Source organism: Drosophila gunungcola, unplaced genomic scaffold, assembly GCF_025200985.1.
Source record: "Drosophila gunungcola strain Sukarami unplaced genomic scaffold, Dgunungcola_SK_2 000001F, whole genome shotgun sequence".
NCBI classification, from domain to species: Eukaryota; Metazoa; Arthropoda; class Insecta; order Diptera; family Drosophilidae; genus Drosophila; species Drosophila gunungcola.
This window is the reverse complement of record NW_026453197.1, coordinates 13,604,249-13,624,079: the sequence shown is the minus strand read 5'-3', so window position 1 is coordinate 13,624,079 and position 19,831 is coordinate 13,604,249. Positions and strand designations below refer to the sequence as shown.

The 19,831-nt window shown below is 40.0% G+C and overlaps 3 protein-coding genes across 9 annotated transcripts; 1 reads left to right on the top strand and 2 right to left on the bottom strand.

Moving 5' to 3' along the window:
* Positions 1–8,332: 8,332 nt before the first annotated feature.
* LOC128261765 (uncharacterized) lies at positions 8,333–11,412 on the top strand. Its single transcript, XM_052995620.1, has 4 exons — positions 8,333–8,542; positions 9,593–9,892; positions 10,012–10,149; positions 10,837–11,412. Exons 1-4 carry the CDS (start codon positions 8,458–8,460, stop codon positions 11,319–11,321), a joined length of 1,008 nt encoding a protein of 335 aa, XP_052851580.1. The 5' UTR covers positions 8,333–8,457; the 3' UTR covers positions 11,322–11,412.
* A 407-nt stretch (positions 11,413–11,819) lies between these two features.
* Positions 11,820–14,915, bottom strand: LOC128261764 (fibroin heavy chain). 2 transcript variants are annotated; one of them, XM_052995618.1, is made up of 5 exons: positions 14,783–14,902; positions 14,178–14,190; positions 14,067–14,093; positions 12,183–13,668; positions 11,820–12,093 (listed from the first exon to the last, which is right to left on the bottom strand). In XM_052995618.1, exons 1-5 carry the CDS (start codon positions 14,829–14,831, stop codon positions 11,941–11,943), a joined length of 1,728 nt encoding a protein of 575 aa, XP_052851578.1. In that variant the 5' UTR covers positions 14,832–14,902; the 3' UTR covers positions 11,820–11,940. The 2 variants fall into 2 exon arrangements, with proteins under 2 accessions (XP_052851578.1, XP_052851579.1); XM_052995619.1 differs by lacking the exon at positions 14,067–14,093 and having other exon boundaries at positions 14,783–14,915.
* Positions 14,916–15,803: 888 nt separating this feature from the next.
* Positions 15,804–19,436, bottom strand: LOC128261964 (keratin, type II cytoskeletal 1). Of its 6 annotated transcripts, XM_052995945.1 has the most exons (7): positions 18,918–18,932; positions 18,415–18,483; positions 17,789–17,897; positions 17,239–17,518; positions 17,068–17,142; positions 16,780–16,978; positions 15,804–16,388 (listed from the first exon to the last, which is right to left on the bottom strand). In XM_052995945.1, the coding sequence occupies exons 3-7, from the start codon at positions 17,847–17,849 to the stop codon at positions 16,170–16,172; spliced, it is 834 nt and encodes a 277-aa protein (XP_052851905.1). In that variant the 5' UTR covers positions 17,850–17,897; positions 18,415–18,483; positions 18,918–18,932; the 3' UTR covers positions 15,804–16,169. The 6 variants fall into 6 exon arrangements, with proteins under 6 accessions (XP_052851905.1, XP_052851903.1, XP_052851904.1 ...); XM_052995943.1 differs by lacking the exons at positions 18,415–18,483; positions 18,918–18,932 and adding an exon at positions 19,276–19,436; XM_052995944.1 differs by lacking the exons at positions 18,415–18,483; positions 18,918–18,932 and adding an exon at positions 19,299–19,422.
* Positions 19,437–19,831: the final 395 nt, after the last annotated feature.

The window sequence follows — 19,831 nt, the reverse complement described above, 5'->3', positions numbered from 1 at the left end:
ATTTTAAATTTATATTAATTTAATATTTATATAATTCATTCCAAAATTTTCACTGTTATTCATTCCAAAATTTGCAAAACATACCATTTTAGTCAAAATAAAGGTAAAACATGCAATCACTCATAAACAAGCCCTAAAAATGGTGATCAGAAAATGTTGTTAGGGCTTTAAACAAATAAGTTGATTCGACGTGCCTAAAATCTTAATCGTTTGGTAATAATTGGGTATTCCCAGAAGATATGTATTGTAATTTTTCGAGTGTAGTCTGGAATGGGATGGTGGTTTTGATGGTCTCTGACCTGCTGACAGGGTCTGGGACCCCCGCCTCGGCTCGTTGGCCGGTTGGCTGGTTGGCTGGTTGATTGTGGTGCGTAGATAAAAACCTGCCAAGTGTTGCAACTCAATTTGCCCCCCAAGCCAGGCCAAACCAAACCACACCCCATCTGGAAGTCACCCCTCGTTTGGGCTAACTTCGCATCGTTCCAGCACACAAGTTCTTAATTCACTTTTTGGTGGCGCGTGTTTTTTTTTTTTGGCCCGCTTGAATCTATTTCTGAATTTCTTTTTTTCAATCTCCTGTTGACGGTAAATCAAACAGTCCCCCTGGGTGCAGCGTCACTTGACGACCCTCCCGTTTGGCTAAATTGCATTTACTTGCTGCGAATTTTCCATTTCATTGTGATGCTGCCGGATTCAAAATGCTGTTAAAACGTTTTGACATTTTATACGCACATCTCGAAGAGTATTTTATATTGCGTCGGAAGATTTTGGACTTGTCTCCTTAGTGACAGGGGTGGAAGTGGCCAAAAAGGGTTCACAACAGGGCGGCAAAACTTTGATTTAGATGCTTAATCCTCTCAAATGATTATAATCGGAATTGAAATTTAATGAGATGCCTAACCTTGTTTAAAAATGGAGAGGAAAATTGGTTTATTGATCTGTAGACTATGAAAACCTTTTATTTTTACTACCAATTTTGGGATTATATCGAGCAGTACTAGATGTAAAATACCTAAAGTCACAATGTGAATAACTAAATAAAGTTTTTTAAAAGTACTACAATGTATTGATGGATTGTCTATTAGAATTCCCTGTTTTTCTCTATTATAATCTCCCTTAAACTGCCATCCGCCCTGCAATTGAGCTACCGCCCCTTGGCACCTTATCCAAATGTGATATCAATTTTTGGTGAGCTACCGGAATATTCCCTCCTCGATGCCGTCGAGTCGCCCACTCTTTCGGCTTCTCCAATGCCCAGAAGGGCTTTTCCGTCACACCCAAACTGGCGTAAAGGGAGCAGTAGTCACATGCAGGACTTCCCCATTAAGTCCTGCCCATGTCGACGAGTGTATATGCTGTGGCCGGTGGGTTGGAAATTGCTTTAATACCCCGGAAATTGCAGGAGAGTTGCATAAATTGACACGCAACGCCCCGTGGGCGCAATCCCATCCAATCCAGTGTAATGAGTGTTTCAGACTCTTCCCCACTCTGCCCCCAATATTTATCGATTGGGGTTGAGACGAGAATCCCCACTTCTAGTGCAAGTATTGAAAACAAAGTAAAGCCCAGTGAGAAACTGTCATGTAAATCACTAATTAAACTGAGATCATCACTCAATTTAGACGATTTAAGATGCCTTTTTATACCAGTAAGCGATTGATATTTATATAAACAGCGTTTATTCTTATAGTTATTGTGTTTGTTGATATTCAAGTTCAAAATATTATGAAGAAATAACTAGTTGCTCAAACAGAAAGTTAATCACTCAGTGCAGTATCGTAGGTTTATTCATTTCAATGAAGAAATTATAAATACCTATTTAGCGATCCATCGTTTAAAATAATAAGTATTGTCCTATTTTGCACCAATAATAAACCCCATAATTTAAAGGCGGCGATTTAAAAAAGTAATGTAACCTGACACCGTTTAAGCTCCTCACTAGAAGATAGAATGAAAATTGGAGCTGGCCAACGAGATCCAAGCTCCGGATTTAATGCCGAACCTTCTTGATCTGCAAATGGCATTCGCTGTTGCCCAACTGTGTTTGGCAAATTTCACAGTTCAGTTTAACACACTGCCAGGGAGAAGGCCACTAGGCTGGCCAGAAATTCTAAACTCTAAGTACCGACATTGTGGAAGCACTTATATAATAGTTCTTATCAAGTATAAGGAGCGGTTTTGTTTGACTTTAGCGTTCTACCTCCCACATTTTGGGCAGTCAGCTTATGTCCACGGACCGCGTTTTTGTGATCGAGGCTTTTTGGCCAGACACAAAGAGCCATTGTGGACCCTGAGCCCCGCCAATCCGTTTGTCCATTTGTGCAATCCGCACTTAGCCGGTCACGACCAGACATAAAGAGTCTGAATCTGCCCTATCGGGCGCAGATGGTCGCATTTTCACGAACCACGTGCGTTTCGTGGAAGCTGCCCGGAAGCGAATCGAAATTATCACCAATTTGCAGTCATCGAAATCCAATTATGGGGCGTGTGTGAGTCCGGGTCCAGATCCGTTTGTAACCCGAAAAAGTGGAGGTCCAGGTCCTCGAATCCTCTGCAGCCAAGTGTGCCATATGCTGGCTGCGAGATACCCAAAAGTGCAGCTCAAATCGGAATAGAAATGGGTGCAGCAACACTGTGCAACAAAATATTGGGAACATAAGTAGATAGAGCATCAGGTAAAACTGTCTGCCATCTATGATGAATTATAATGTTATTATTACTCGTCAAAATTTAAGAATATAATTAACACATAATAATACAAATAAACTATGTAAATTATTATTAATTTTTTCTAGCAATTTTAACGGAAAATATGTTAATAAACAAAGTCCTGTCTATAATCAAGATGAGAATCGAATAATTTTATATGCACATCCCAATGTTAAAAAGACATTTTCTTAATTACATAAAAAAATTAGCTTGACTGCAATATTAATTATTTATATTTTGGTACTTTAATTATAAAATGCTTGTATTTACAAAAATGTAATACTCTTGGCTACTTTTTTAAATACTTAATAATATAAGAGGTTCCAATTAAAGCTGACAAACAACTAAATTATAAAGAAAATGAATTTAATTTTAATGCAGAAATTATGTAGGTTTTAGAGCTACGTTTGTACTTTGTTGCCGAGTGTAATCGGATTAGGCTGGCTGCAGATTCCTGGCCATTTGGAGGGAAGTACAACAAAAAAACATAATTTGCGAGAATTGTCACACGACACGGTCGGGGCACTTTGTACTGACTTATTTGCAATTTGCGAAATGGAAGTGGTAGCAAAAGAGGATGAAGGTCACAGGGCGTGGGGTTGGGGTTGGTGTTGGTATTGGTGTTGGTGGTGCTGCTGTTATGGCCAAGTGGAATTCGGCAGACGGGACACTAAATCATGCATGTCAAGTCGAGTAGTTGTGCCGCTTGCAGCTCTATCGAACTCATCATAATCGCCAATGCGAATACGCATCATTATCGACTGCATTTTCCCTGGGGACGGGGGTTGACATTCCCCCCCCCCCCCCCCCCGAAATTACACACCCTCCTAAGTTTTTCGCTTAGTTCCGGCATGCGACAGATGCATCAGACGTGCAGACTTCCGGGGTCTGAGTTCTGGGGTTTGTGGTTCAACCGCAAGAGGGTCTTCAAAGTGCCACCCTATTTCGCCGCCCCCCCTTTCGCTGTCACTGCTCATTGTCAGCTAAGTGTTGGGGAGGGGGTGGCCTTGGGGGGAGGAGAGTGGGTGGAGCGGACGGTCAACAAGCCACAACGGCAGCGACAGCCCTCGAAACAGCACTGAACATTTCCATTTTCAAGGGCCTTAAACCAACTTTTTTGCACTCAAGCAACCTGCCAGATTACGTCGATGTGGGAAGATGGCCATAAAAAATCCTTGCATGCACAGTGGGTCACTAATCTGACTAAATGTCAATTGAGTTTCTTTTAAAGTTCCAAATGATGTATATATTATTTGATCTGGGTTTTACCAACACATATATTTCTTAAAAACCGTATTTTAGAATAGTTTATTTTCTATTTAAGCGTGAAAAACATTATATATTAATTGTAAGGGCAGTCATAAAATACATAATTTATTCTTAGCCTACTTTCTATTGTAGCGTGAATAGTATAAAGTGTTATTTATAAAGACAGTTATAAAATACTTTTTATTTATTCGTTATCTTCGTACCAGCCTTACCTATTTAATTCGTAAATTACTAATGCTTAAAATTTGAAAAATTAGAATCGCTTTTTACTATTGTTACAGATAAACATCACTAATTTTCATGTTACATTTTTCACGGTTTTTTTAATTCGAGGTTAGCCACTGTGGTTGCCATCCACCGATAGAGCACCACCGCATCAGCAGCACCAGGAGAATCGGGAGCAGCGATGGCGGTGGCGACACAACAAAGGACACATAGATGATAAGACGATGGCAAAGGCAAAGGCAAAGGCCGCCGGCTTCCGTTGCTTCCGCTGCATCTACACTTAGGATAAAAAAGTACTCAAAAAAATACAAAATTTGACAAAATATTTCAAATAACATAAAAAATATTTTACTATGAGGAAGATTTGTCTAAAATAAAAGCAAAATGTTTAAAATATAAATACGACTAATGGACAGATATATTTATTTAGAAATTGTAAAATTTTCAAAGTGCATGGAAATGTTGTGAGTTAGGGGAAGGAGGCTGATAGTGAAGAGGGGGGTGGAAAATGATTTCCACTTCGGCCAAAGGCAGCCGACACCCGCCAACAATAAAAGCAAATTCAATGCGTTTTGTGATAATTTCGCACTACACGAGAAACGATAAACCCAGGCAGCCAGAGAAAGGAAAACCAGACGAAGGGGAAAGAGCAAATGCTAAAGCCGTAAACGAGCAAATAATAAAAATTTTATATACAGCCAAAAGAGAAAAAAAAAATAATAATAATAATACTGCGCGATGTAGAAATACATGAGTGTGAATAGTCAATGAGGGTCGGAAGTGCGGATACGGAAGTGGAAGTGGATCGCTGGGATCGCAGGGGGGATGAGGAGGGGTGCTGTTCGGTGGGTGATGTTCCAGCAAGGTGTCGAATTGCCCGCCGTTGGAATGGGTGGTGGTGATGGCCTTTCCTCGAGTGGTTGCAAATCAAACGGCAACAATCAAAAAATTTCACTACCCGGGTGGGTGCAAATTTAGTTATTGTCCTGGGTCCTGAGTCCCGAGTCGCAAGACCAGAATCCTTTGGGACTGCTTCGGCCATAATTTAATTCGACTGGCCCATTATTTCATTAGTTCAAGGATGGCCCCCCGAAATGGTCTGGAAAATAAGATATGGAATGAGAAATGGCTGTAATATTGTATAAACTGCAAATGGCAGCTAGACGCATAAATTAGTAAATTTCGATTTTGATTTTGCCAGTTTAATTGTTTGCAAAACCGGTCCGGTCCTTGTCGGGAGCCCAAACAATAGTAATTGTCTTTGGTTAGGCAAACATGTTGTATCTTTGTATCTGCATCTGTTAGATAGGTGTTCGTTCGGCCTTCTGTCGGCCATATTACATATATTTTGTGTAATTAACATTTATGGACAAAGAATCTAATGTATTCGAGTCACACACACAACTCCGCTTGGATACCCCCGAAAATTATCAAAGTGAGTATATCAAAAATCCAATTTCCATTCGCAGCCCAGCCCAAAAGTATGCCTTTGTCCGAATGGGCTTCGAAGCCCCATTCCCTAACAGATATTTGAGTTTAAAAACTTTTTCTGGTCTTGAAGTGCCCATAGAATTATGCAAGCAACTCGCTGGAAACGCACTTGAACTTCTCCGCCGTCCGTCCAGTGCAGCACAAATGCATAGAAACAATGAGAATTAAGTTGATGTAAGCAAATGCAAAACTTTATGCAAATCGCCGGCCAACACACAACAACGCACAACGGCAGCAGCAGCAGCAGCAGCAGCAGCATTGGCAAGAAGCTGTCAGTCAGAAGTGGTCGAGAGCAGAGCCCAAATCGGGAACTGATTCTGGCCCGGATTGGACCCACCGAGATGGAGTCAACAAGCACTGAATTAAACCAGTCAGAGGGCTGAGAAAAAATGATTAAGGCAACTAGTTACCTTTTAGCTTACTTCCGTAGCGGACCGTTCAAAAAAACATTACCATTGTATCGCAATTTAAACTTAAAAGTAACTGAAGAATTTATCACTTAAGGCTGTTCAAATATTTAAAACTTTTAATATTGCACTTATTATTTATTTATAGTTTATTAAAATATACATGTATATGTTAAACATTATTTTGTAATTTGTTTGCTGTTAAAACATTTTAAATTTTGTGCATTGAACCAAAATATTTAAATCATAAAATGTATTAAAAAACAATATAATTGATATAAAAATTATAAATGAATTACTATATAGCAAATGAAAAAATTTTATTGTAATATGTTATAAACAAAATAAACAGATTCTTTTAATTTTTTCTGTTTTACGAAAGTCAAGATTTTTGCTAAGCATTTAATTTTCATTTTTAAAATCCATTATTAAAATATTATTAAATTTGTCTCTATATGGAGTAGAATTAGAACATGAGGGGATTATTAAATTGTAATAAGGCATTGTCTTTGACAGCAATATACCCCAGAATATCTTGAGATTCTAGACCACTCATACCTAATACCTTGCAATAAAAAGGTTGACAACGAAATCCATCTGTTTAATGGTTTCGGGACATCCCATTGTCCGAACCCACCCACTTTTACTTGATATGTGCCCTGCCCCACGTGTCCACATGTATGCCCGTCTAATCCCCGAGATTACAAAAGCCTGCTTGAGCGACCCAACAGCAGCAGTGAGGGGCAAAACTATTACGCTTGATAAATTCGAGATTAAAGTGCATTTGCAGACGGGCCAGGATCTGTTGGCCGGGCCCAAAAGGGCATACAATTTATGGCCATACATTTGCAGGATTTCATTCCTTCTTTCGTTTTCTTTGGCAAGCCAAAGGACGTCCTTTTAATTATCACACGTAATGACAGCCGCCAAATGCAATTGCTAATTAATTGCCGGAAACCAACTCCAGTGCGATGATGCGGGGGTGGAATTTATGGCTTATACATTTGTTTGGCCCGACATTATTATTCCAACATGTGCGGTTATGGGGAGATCTAGATCCATCTAATGCAATTTCGCCTTCTCGAACAAGTGGTTGATTCGGGGGCGTTGCTTGACAAATGAGAAAATACTTCATTAGTGCACCACTATCCGGCTTAGGGGAGGAAAAACAATGCAGCCCAAGATACCAATAAGAAAGTCCCCAAAATAAAACTTCGAATAGAACGCAATTTATTTTCAGAGCCAACTTGAACTTGAGATGCGATGAACTTCGTATTCGAGTTTTTCGTTGGGCTAATGACGATAATCGCTTGGTGGCTAGGCTGTCAAAATTGCCGCAGAATATAATTGCCAACTGGCCATAGAGAAGCGCTCGACGTCCCATGATTAACGATGAGAGCATTATGAAAAAGCCCAAAACAAAACACAGAATGGAGAACACACAAAAAACAAGTGACGAGCTCGATACAATGGAATCTCCAAGATACAACGGAAACCACATCGAAACAATCACAAAAGATGCTAGCCAACCGATTAGGTCCAATTACTGGAACGGGGGTACGGGGCCCTGATCTACGCATAACGCTCAGGTGCAATAGACCCCGCCCACGAATGCATCTGAAACAACAGCAGCGGCAACAACTCACTTCAAGATCTTATCCGCAAAGCTCTAACAAGCCGTCAACAACAGAAGCACACTAAGACAAAATGATTACTAAATTTAATATTGGTATAACCTTGTTTTAACAAATTATAAAAGTTTTTTAAGAAACATTTAAAAATTTATAGTGAAATGAAAAAGTTTGAAAGAAGCTACTGCCGACTAAAATTCATTTTCCATACAATGCATACAAAATTTAACAATATATGAATCTTTAAGTTATCTAAGATATTTTCCTAATATAATGTTTATAATGTTCAGAATGATACATTGATATTGACTGTATCGGTATTGCATAAAATGATTATGATTTCATTAGAACCATCAAAGCTAAATCAATTATCTTTTGCCTAGCCAAAAAAAACTTTATTAATCAATATAAAAAAATAGAATATATGTAATTAATTAAAAATTCGTTACACATTTTTTCACTGTGCACAAAAACATCCACAGTATTACTAACTTAAGTAGCATTAAAAACAAAAGCAACTTTTTTCTACTCTCCAGCTTTGCCAGTTAATTTTAATGAATCTCCGTAGATATTCGAAATCAGCTTGGTCGTTTTGCCTGGCTTAGTTGTTTGTCGGCGGTTTTCAAGTGCGCACACGAGACGCGCTCCATTCTCGAGATCTGTTTGAGAAACTCCTAAGGAAATACCCATTAGAACACTCGCTTTTTGTACTTTTGTACGGCAAAATGCTGTCAACAACGAGCTCTTTCACCGCCCATCTATTGTTTTTATTTTTTGGTGGCCTGCTGCTAACTCATCACTGTGTCCAAGGTTGTTCAGAGTTATTGGTCGACAATCAATCACGCGGCGGGCGAAAGAAGTTCCTCCATGAGTCAGCTGGAATTTTCGGGAATAGATGTGATTTCGTGTCACTCAATTGAAGGGAAATTCCAGTAATGGGGGAACTACTATACAGTATCAAGCAATCAAATCAGTTTGAAGGAGATAAAGCTTATGGGCGAGGGCATTACTATTTTAATTTGGCAATTCCAAAAAAAATTATAAATTAATCACAAAACTTCTAACTTCTAAACTTCTAAATCGGCTCTTAAATCGTAGTGAAAATCATCTTACACATTAAAGAAGTAGATAAGGTATTGATTATGTTTTAACAAATTATTTGTAGACTTTTGAAGACATAAGTTAAAAGTTAATCAAGTTTTTGAGTATACAAATAAAACTTTAAAAAACAATAATTGAAACGCCTTAGAGATTGAAAAACTTCGATTTACTTCAAAGTTGTCAATAAGGACTTAATTAAAATTAAAACCCAAGTAATTCCCTTTGCAAATCCAAGGGCTTATCTATTTAAACTTAAAAAAAAAACCATATTTCACCCCAAAAGTATGCCAATCAATGATGGGCTTACCGCAGAATTAACAGAACAATCCGCAGTGATTGCAAGCACTAGTATCTGGGCAGGGCGAAGTCGACCCTTTGCCTCCCTAATTGGTAGTCACTCCCACAGCGAAATCCCATTCTGATTGCGACTAATCCCATAATTGTGGCTGGGGCCGTGCATATTCAAGTGCAACCTCAAATCGGTCAGTAGAAGCTCAAGCTCCAGATTAGTTCAGTTGGTTGAATCGCCGCCGAGCGGTGCATATCCATAAATAAGTCAGCGTGTGCTAATTGCGTCCACTTATATGGACCCACCGATCCGCTCACGCTCCAATTCGTCCGATTAAAGTCCGGATTGGGATTGGGGTATGGGGTGGCGGTGGCGGTGGCGGTGTTTCGAAGTGTTTGCATAACTTTAATTAAATTTCTGGTAAATCTAATTTCCATGCTAAACCGAAAACAAACAACGTTGGCAACCAGGTCAGGCGAGTAAAGTGTCCTCCAAGTTGGATTTCGATGAGAGCGATGGCGTCAACAATCAGACCGTATTACCCGGTCAGTCGGGACAGGGACAGGGACAGGGACAGGGACAGTTGGGCGGAACTGGGATGACTGGCAGCTACGACCCAGGAACTGGGCGAAGTTTAAGCGGACAAGGAGGAGGAGGAGCAGGAGGTTCTAGTAATTCCGGAGGGGGAACGAGCAGCGGGGGAAATCGACCCAAGATCCATGGAGTTCGGGTCACCGTCGATACGGGCGATGGACAGCAGCAAACGAAAGGTAATTAAATTCCCTCACACCCCAGCTGCGAAATGCAAAACACGAAAAAAAAAAAAAAAAGAAATACTAACAAACTCAATTCCCCTTGGCGTTGAATGAAATACAAAAAATATATAAAGAGTCCAAGGAGAGCGTGGAAATTACGGATTTGGGCAAGCACAAGAAGCGTGTGGGCATCCACACGGACATCACGTTCGAGATAACCTCCGATCCGGATGGAAACGAGACCAGTTCCGCTCAGCAGCAGGGCGACAAGGGTGAGTAGTCATTTCATTTGATTTCACTTTTTCTCTTGCAACAAAATAAATAATGGGTCAAACAATTGGGGATTAAATGTGTCACGAGAAATTACTTCTAAAACCTTATACTCACCAAAAAACTGCAAAGGGTGAATAACAAACAACCAGTGCCTTATCAGTCAATCTTATTTTTTAAAAATAGACTTTGCTTTTAAGCAAAGTGCTTTGCTTTTTTAAGGCAGCCCACTCTTTTGAATGACTACACATTAATAAATTAAAAACATAATAACTACTTAATTTTGCTCTGATATGATGCACAAATGTTTTTGAACAAATATAAGCAATGTTGTATTTTTGTAGTGTTATGATTCTTAAATCGAAAACACAAAGAAATGGCTAGAGAATATTTTTTTCATTTAAAATTTGTTTATTTTCTATGTGAGTACAAGGCTTAAAATAAAAGTAACTATTTAAAAAGAAATTCAAGACAATTATTAAATGATGAAAATAATTTTAAATAATTGGTAAAAATATTTCAAAATATACTTGAAACGAAAATATTAATTTTGTTTTTAAAAAATAGTTCGAGGTTCGGATGAAATATATAATTTATATAAGGCATTCAAACTAATTAATACTTGGCTGATCAATATGATTTTCATATATTTTAATATTGATTTGTTATCCCCAAACCCCCGAAAACAGAGGACGCTAGTGTTCCCATCTACAAGGGTCGTGGTGGCAGCGACCCAAAGCATAAGAGCCGCAAGCCATACGATCCCAAATCCCAGTGGAACCCGAACTTCTCCGGCGAGCAGCGTGGCTACCAGGGCACCAATCGAGGTGGCTATCAGGGCTCCAATCGCGGTGACTACTATCCGCAATATTATCCGGAGAGCGTCTACACCGGAGGAAGTTCCGATGCAGGCAGCATCTACAGGAGCGGGAACGGGAATGCAGAGACTTGGACGCACTACGTTCCAGTTTGGACCACGGAGCGGGTGCCGCAGGAGCAAGGTCAGATTTACCGACGACCCAGCTGGAAGCCCTGCTACTGCATGTCCTCCGCGGATTTCAGGCGCCGTCGGGACAGCAAAGCCAGAAGTGAGCCGGGGGATCAGCATAAGGAGGTCATCAACAGCGGTGTCGTCCAGGTGGTGGACGGCAAACTGGAGAGACCCTTCTCATGAGCCCCTACTAACACTGTAGCTTCTCCTGTTTTAGCTTTAAACTATTTACCATTGGTTTTTCTTTCAATAAATGTGTCGTTTTAGTTTTTTATTTGTGTTCATTTCTTTGATGTTTAATTTAACTAAAGTGACTTCATTTCATTTGTTTTCACGAACAACGTTTTAAAAGATTTAAATAACACTAATAGACAAAAAAAAAACATCCAAGACTAACAAAGCTAATGATATTAAATAGATCTAGCCTGTAGATTACTAATTCCAGACTGCTGTTATTCAGCCACTTTAATGCCTAGCCATAAAACTCCATGTGTGAGTTGAAATTAATTTTACTAAGATAATTTTTCTCACTTTCAAAGATTTTGTCGTCCAGGTAATAAAAATAATTATTTCTAAAGAGTTTTCAGAAGATTGTGATTAATCTACCTATTTAAAATGTGCAAGCTTGTATTTTGATCTTTAAGGAGTTTTCCATGTCCCAAAATCGTAAAAGAAAAGATGAAATCTGACAACAATTCATTTTACTTTCACATTTTTTTACAAACAACATTTGGAGTTGATTAAATTTACTCCCTAAGAACACGAACGGTTTCTAGTTTTGGATGCGTGTCGGTGTCGCTGTTTACGAGTGAACACTGTGGGTGCCGAACTTGCCGTTGTCATCGACGGAAGCAGTGGCCGCATGGTAGCCGGTCTTCTTGCCGTTGATGTCAACGCTTTCGCTCTCGCCGGTGGCCAGATCCTTGTAGTTGTTCACATGGCCAGCGGAATCGAACTGAAATTGAAGAAAACATTTTTTTTATTTTTGTTGTATGTTTGAAATGATCTGTTCTGTCAGAAAATTTAAATCAAGACTCAACTCACCGCTGACTGGGAAGACCACTTGGACTGTTTCTCCCACTGCTTGGTCTGGTAGCCACTGCCGGAATTACCGGCTGCGGCTCCGAATCCGGCGCCAAAGTTGTTCGATCCGGCCAACTGCTGTCCGTTTGTTAGACCCGCGCTGAGTCCGAGTCCGAAGTTCTGCTGGCCTCCCAGCAGAGAGCCACCGAGCAGGGATCCACTTTGGCTGCCACCCAGCAAGGATCCAGCCGACAGTCCGGAGTTGAAGGAACTGGCAGAGTTTAAAGCAGAATTCTGGGAGGTGGCGGAGTTGAAACCGAAGCCGGATTGGAAGGCGTTGTTGTACCCGGCATGTGAGCCGGCGTTGTAGCCACTGTTCACTTGCGCCTGGTTGACCGAGGACAGGCCGGAGGAGCCCGCCTGCTGGAGTGCGCCCTGACGAGCCTGGTTGAGCAGCTGATTCAGTTGACTGTTCTGCTGGAAGTTCACGCCCGAGGCGAGTCCAGTGCTGAGGGCCGAGTTCTGGCCGAAAGAGCTGCCAAATTGCGTATTGAAAGCGGAGTTGCTGCCAAAAGTGGAGGCGGCATTGCTGCCGAAAGTGGAGGCGGCATTACCACCAAAAGTGGAGGCGGCATTGGTTTTCGATCCATAGGTCAAGCTGGCGGATGGCTGCATCACCTGCGGTGCGCTGGCGGTGGTGACCACCTTTCGCGAGTAATAGTGCGAGGTTTCAACTGGCGTCTGCACAACTACCGGGCGTGGTTGCTCGACAATCCGCTCCTCATGATGAACAAACCGCTGCGAGGAGCCGGGAACTGTGTAAGAGACCACCTGCTGTGGAGCTCCGACCGTGACCTTCTCTTGCCTGTAGTACTCGGAAGTAGATGGGGCACTTTGAACTCCGGCGACCAGTCGGCCAACGGTGACCACCGAGTTGGAGTCACCAAAGTCGACCTTGTTGCCGGCATCGGCGTTCTCGGCGAACTCCACATTGCTGCCCACTTGGTGGGCGGCGGTGCTGCCGAAGTTGGAGGCGGCGCTGGACTGGAAGGCGGCGTTGGTGGAAAAGGAGGAGCCGAAAGAGGCGGCATTCTGCGCACCAAAGGAGGCAGCATTCTGGGCACCAAAGGAGCCAGCATTCTGGGTACCGAAAGAGCCAGCACTCTGGGTACCAAAACCAGAGCCAAAGGAGGAGCCACTGTTTACGCCAAAGGAGCCACCACCAGTTGCGCCAACAACTCCAACTCCAGCACCACCAACACCAGCTTCAGCACCCAAGGTCTCAGCGGCACCACCTAAGCCACCAGCTCCTTCGGCGGATTCAGTGGCACCCACAGAGTCGTAGGAGTTCTCCAGTTTTCCCAAGGAGCCATCAACCTGGCCAGAGGCTCCGCCGTAGCCACCTCCAAAGCCACCACCTCCATAGCCACCACTTCCGTAGCCACCGCTTCCGTAGCCAGAGTTTCTGCGTGCCTGTTCCACCGCCTGCTGATGGGCACTGTTGTGGCTAAAGATTAAAACAATAAACTTAATACAAAATATTCAACAGAAGATAAATATGGACTGGGTCTTAAAACGATCTCTAAAATCAAAAATCGTGTTATACGCAATAAATTAAATTTTAAGATAAATAAATCAAGTTTCTTAAAGTTTCAAATCTTAAACACCATGGAAAATAAATTTTTAAATTTATTTACTTCTTCTTTACAAAACATAATGTAACAGTTAAATTAAATAACATTGATTTTAGAAAGCTTTTTACCCAGTTATTTTTAAAAAAATATTCTTAAACACTCAATTTAGTTTTAATTTAAATTTTGAAGTGTCATGTCAGCCAATGGGGGAAATTTCATTTTTTTTAATTAAAAAAAGAAAGATCTTCAACATTTGCCACACGGCACTTACCGAGATTGAAAACTATCACGTTTGGGTCTAAAATATTTTAAAAAAATTGTGAAACAGAAAACTTAAACATTATTTAGGATCAGGAGTGAGAAGTTTTTAACCTAAATTTACCTTTCCTGGAAATCTGTAAAGATAAAAAATTGAACCTGATTAGATTTTCTATATATGATTATATGAATATAATATATGGTATAAATAAATATCGTTGTACAAAAATTTCAAGTAAATTTAGTACTGTTATAAAAACGCAATTTAAGCTTATTAACAATAAATAGTTTTTATTTAAATCTAAGTTGAAAAGGATCTATACACTTTTTTTCCGAATATTGTGTTACAAATGTATTTGTATACATATATTTAAAAATATATTCATGAAATTAAAATTAAAAACTAATTATTCCCATGTAGCTTTAAAATTTTACATAATTTAAGGGGTAATGGATTCGTTGAATATCCCTCGCTTTTCAAACGAAAAACAAACCCTTTAATATAATTTACAAACTCTTATCGCCGCACGCGCCACAGTTTCAGAATATTACACAATTTTCAACGAGTTGTTGTGTAAATATTTCATTCAGGGAAATTCCGTTGATGATGTTGATTAAACTAAAATTCATCGTAGCTGATAAGCAGCCACAAGAAAAAGGATCTAACTATATACACTTTACTTTCATTTGAAGTTTTTAAAAATATTTAATTTTGAAATGGTTCACTACCTCCATAGACCACACCCAAGCAAAGGGCCAAAATCAGCAACTTATTCATTTTATTTTACTTTTCTCCGGAAAAACGTTCGACACTCGCGATTGAAATTCTACTAATGCAATCGAGCGAGCGGAGCCGCGCTTTAAAGCCTCAGACATCGGTGAAAATTTGATAAGGGGCACATATAACTCAGACTTGAACCGATTGATTCTTGACCTAGAGAGGATGCCACTGTGGGCCGCGGAACTGATAGCGCCACATATGTACACTTCGAATTGGAGCTCGCAATTGGTGCAGAAAGCCGAGTGATGAAAGTTAATTTCGACATCATCGCCCTATATAGAATATTTTTATGTTCATCTTTGAGAATCGGTATATAGTTGCCATGTTCGACTGTGAGCATTATCTCTCCAGCGATTGCTTATACATACAAAAACATGTTTATAGGTAGAAGACGATTGTAATGAGCTCACATTGAACTTAGAAAAATGGTGATCAAGGTGAAGGAATACATAGAAAACCTTGAGCTCTAATTCGTATTCAGGAAGTACTAATTTCCCTTTCCGATTATAAAAATAAAGTCGTGTTATGTTATGTTATTTTGTAAACAAAATTGCGATCGACATACTTACAACAGTGATCAAAATAATGGGTCTAGCAACTAAAAATAACATTTGAATGCAAAAAGTCACATTTTATGAAAGAATCTTTCTTATAGATTCTAACAGTTTTAATTACAATATTTGTTTGAGTTTCTATTATTAAAAATTGACTGGTATTTAAAGTTTAAGGAACCAAACCTAATGTAAGTTTAAACAGTTGCAAAGTATTCTCAATTCACTAAATTCAAGATCTTAGCTCCGGTTTCGCTCAACCTCCAATAAAGAATACGATCTTGAAGTTTAGCCATTTTATATTGAATCAAATGTGCCGAGAATTTCAACTTGAGATAGATCACTTCCTGTCACCTTTGATACGCTCATCCATCCAATAAAAAACGAAAACATTAAAGCAAAATAAATAAAAATAATCTTTAAAAGTGTCATTCAAAAATATATTTAATTACGTATACTCGACTTATTTGTATACCTAATAAATTGCAAAAATTATATGCTACACAAATTATATGCCAGCAGCAACGACAAAATCAAGGGCGAAATATAAATACATAAAATTAACATATTTTGTTTGTCTATGCGAGCGAGGGAGAGGTAAACTTTCTAATTAAAGAAAGCTTCGCTTTAGAAACGCCACCGATAAGAAAGTCCGCGAATATACAATAAAATACACGTATATTTATATATATATTTTTTTTATACAAATTAAATGGGATTGGTTTGCTTTTGTCAGACCGGAGTAAATGTTGGCCAAGCCACCAGAAAGTCTCCACCGATCTCCCTAAGAGTGCACCGAGTACGAGGTGACCTTTCCGTTGTCGTTGACCGTGGTCTGGGCCCCACGTCGGCTGGTTCCATCTCCGTTACTGTGGCTGTACGACGACACCGAGACACCCTTGTAGCCACCACCACCACCACCTCCTCCGGAGCTGCTGGAACTGGAGTGTGAGGATCCACCGCCGCTTCCGCCTCCAAAACGGTTCACTATGTTGGGGGAGGCCTGCAAATAAGAAAATTTGATTAGTTAAATCTAGTCATTTGATTAAGTACGAATCAACAAGCTATGTTCTATTATATAGATATTTTCATTACTATAATTATTTAATTTTTGGTTTTTCAAAGGTTGCACATAAGGATACACAATTATATTTCATGTGATGTATTTGCAATATATAAACGGCCTCCAAAAATGTTTACAATCTTGGAAGAGGCTTGAAGATAACGATTTTGTATTACTTAATTAATTTAGTTTAGTATGAACTGTATATAAGCTACGTAATAGATCAAGTCTGTTCATTATAAATTAGTGCCAAACGGAGTTTCGATAAATTATTTCTCTCTAATCCAATTTGAAACTATTTTTTTCTAAAACTAACAATCGAATGCCTTACGGGATTGGCTGGGTTGATGTAGGCCGTTTGGCGATAGCCATTGGGTCCAATGGATCCCGAAGCGGCGGCATAGCTGGGTGCATAGCGATGTGAGTTATAGGAAGATCCAGACCCGGATCCTGATCCACCCCTATACCGATTCTGGCGCACCAAATTGTCATGATAAGCCTGCTGGGCGGCGATCTGCTGCTGGATGCGACTGCGAAGAAAAAGAACATAGATTAGCATATCGTAAATTAAGAAACCGACATTTTTGGAATTAGTTAAGCACTAGCTAATGGTAATTACTCATCGTTGTCGTCGACTAGAGAGGCATCCGCAGATGCATAAGCATTGCCAGCCGTGGCCAGACCCGTTATAGCTCTACAAGAACAGATAGGATTGAAGCGTTAGGTTAACCCTTAGCCCGCCTTATGACTACCCAGCAACCCCGAGACAATATCGATGCTCAATGCTCACTGTTGGTTGGCGTAGTTCTGGGCCAGGATGTGGTTCGTCAGCTGCTGGTGGAAAAGATACGGATCGATGATGCCAAAGTTGGGCGAGTTACCATAGTCGTCATCGTAGTCGTAGTAGCCACCACCTCCACCACCAGTACCCACATAGCTGCTATGACCCACGCCTCCGCCGCCGCTGTTGTAGGATCCCGTGTAGCCTCCGGCTCCACCTCCACTGCTGGCATATCCTCCCGCATATCCTCCGGCGTACGCACGTCTCCTGCGGGGCGGCACACGGTCAGCTGAAAATTGAAAATTAATTAATCAATATTTGTAACACGATTTAAAAATATTTTAGAATGATATCCATTACTTAGAAGACCTTAAAAAACTTTAGCTACATGTGTGGTATTTACGAAATTATTTACTTGCTAAATAATTTTAAAAGTGTATTAAAAAGTTATTAAAGTTTTTTGTACGTTTTTGTTGTTTGTAATTCTATAACTTTCACAAAATAGATCTTTATTTTCGTTTAATAATTCAGGAAATAACATATTTATAAGTTCACTTACCCCCGGATGATTCTTGATTCAGAGCACTCATCACCACACAAATAAGCAGAAGCTTCCACATCTTATTTATCTGGCATCTGCGTATGCAAAATTCGTTTGGAGTTTAAGGCTGTGGGTGTAAAAAATAAAACAAAGGAATCATTAAAAACTGGTTCTAAAATTAGTGTAAATAGAACTTGTTTTTTGCCCAGCGATGCATATTTTAGACCCAAATTAATGTGAGTTTTGGAAGACTACAGCGGAAATGGATATACATGGATCGCAAGATGACTTTGTCTTATGAAAGATCAGATCTCTGAAGTTTGCCCAGTATCATCTGCTAATGACTGTGACCAGCTGCTCATTGTTTCCCGATACTTTCGCAGCCATTGTCATTAGCCGGCCCCAGGGCTGAGAATCCATAAATCCGCTTGCATAAGCCGGTAATCTGAGCGGGGAGCAAATGCACGGGGCATGCACTCCCCTCAATCGATTCTTGGATGGATGCGGATATGCCTTTCAGAGGGTCATTGGCTTCACACTGCACCCCCGCTTAACTAGCAACGATGTTCTCATAGCCCATAGCCCGCAATTACAGCCATTTCATACACATTTTACTGGCCCGGCCCACAACTAATTGCCCTTACACGATTTTTCAATAATGGATTGACGAAAAGAAATCACGGGGAGGAAGGCACGGCCAGCCAAATCGAAAACTGAAAACAGAAAACAGAAAACCCCAAAATGTAAATTAATGGATACCCATATGACTCTGTATATTATTATTGACTCAATTCGTTTGTTCGGCTGCCAAAAGGGGGAAAGAGATGACCAAACCGGTTCTCACTAATTTGTTCAGAGTTTAGAAATTGATATTGAATGTTTTTGTTTCAGTATTTTGTTTTATTTTTTCCCTTTCGGCCGCCTTCTGTATATATTTTTTGGTGCGCCATTTATATTCCAATTTGTTAACGCTTTTGTTTCTCATTTTTTACAGAAGTTTATCAAGTTGCCTTTAAGAGCAGGGGGATTTTTTTGTATTTAGCAATTGAGGTGTTCTAATTGAATGACTTTTGAGCTAAGCAACCGGTCTGAATTTTCTTCTTATTCTTTTTTATATAAATAAATATAAATATTAATAATTAACAACTTTTTGCGCGGATCGGTTGAAACAAAGGAACTCGACTGAGGAGCACTGCCGATGATCGAACGCGTTTTGTTTTTATTTTGTCCCTGACTTTGATGATCACCGAACTGTTTCGAGCTCTCTCATACAACATCGTTAAAATCTCGGCGATAAGGTAGCCTAACATTGAACACTTAGTACCGCGCCACATACACTCCCAAATACGGAACCAAAACTGCGCAACAAATTGGCAAAACTATCGATGTTATAATGCCGAGAATGCCGGGAGAGGCTACTCTTTCTATATAGTCTGTATAGGGTATTCCCAAAAGAGTTCTCAGTTCACAGATAGAGATACAGAAACACAGCGAGCACGACTCACTTGATTTGTTTATGATTCTTAACGATTCTTGACCAGTTTTTTGGTTTTTGTTCTCGGGTTCGAATTCTGATTCTCTCTCGTACGCCGCGATCTTCTTCACAGGGCGACAACTGGGCAACGTCTGACTCGGAACAGGTGGGTCCAGGTCCTCTTATAAACGATCCGACACCTGTGGATTCAACCGACGACTGCGATGACAGCGGCTAGAGAGTCGCAACGCTTACCGAATCACTCGCCTCGGGGATTTAATATAAAAGGGAGGTTCGCTGGCAGAATAATTATTAAAAAAAAACCTAGTTTCGTTTCTTTTTTTTTTATGGAAAGTGCTACTTTGTGTAAAATCTTTAAGAATAGGGTTGGTTGTGGTGTTATTACCATCAACAAAAGGTATATTCTAAGTACTTGGTATGGAGTACAGGTCCAAATAATCAAAAAAAAATTAGCAGTTTCTTATTCCAAACAAAAAAAAATTATCTGTTAATATGTGAGATTGCTCTCTCATTATTTATTTTAAAACTTGTCCGTTAATGCTTTTATTACCTTTTATCCTTTACAC

Coding starts and splice junctions, on each gene's coding strand:
- LOC128261765 (XM_052995620.1), top strand. CDS start 8,458: ATGCTGTCAACAACGAGCTCTTTCACCGCCCATCTATTGTTTTTATTT. Junction 8,543..9,592: donor AACTCATCACTGTGTCCAAG/GTTGTTCAGAGT, acceptor GTTGGCAACCAG/GTCAGGCGAGTAAAGTGTCC. Junction 9,893..10,011: donor TGGACAGCAGCAAACGAAAG/GTAATTAAATTC, acceptor AAATATATAAAG/AGTCCAAGGAGAGCGTGGAA.
- LOC128261764 (XM_052995618.1), bottom strand. CDS start 14,831: ATGAATAAGTTGCTGATTTTGGCCCTTTGCTTGGGTGTGGTCTATGGA. Junction 13,669..14,066: donor CGTGATAGTTTTCAATCTCG/GTAAGTGCCGTG, acceptor TTTAATCTTTAG/CCACAACAGTGCCCATCAGC. Junction 12,094..12,182: donor AGTGGTCTTCCCAGTCAGCG/GTGAGTTGAGTC, acceptor CTTCAATTTCAG/TTCGATTCCGCTGGCCATGT.
- LOC128261964 (XM_052995943.1), bottom strand. CDS start 17,849: ATGTGGAAGCTTCTGCTTATTTGTGTGGTGATGAGTGCTCTGAATCAA. Junction 17,519..17,788: donor GAATCAAGAATCATCCGGGG/GTAAGTGAACTT, acceptor TTCAATTTTCAG/CTGACCGTGTGCCGCCCCGC. Junction 17,143..17,238: donor CAGAACTACGCCAACCAACA/GTGAGCATTGAG, acceptor CTGTTCTTGTAG/AGCTATAACGGGTCTGGCCA.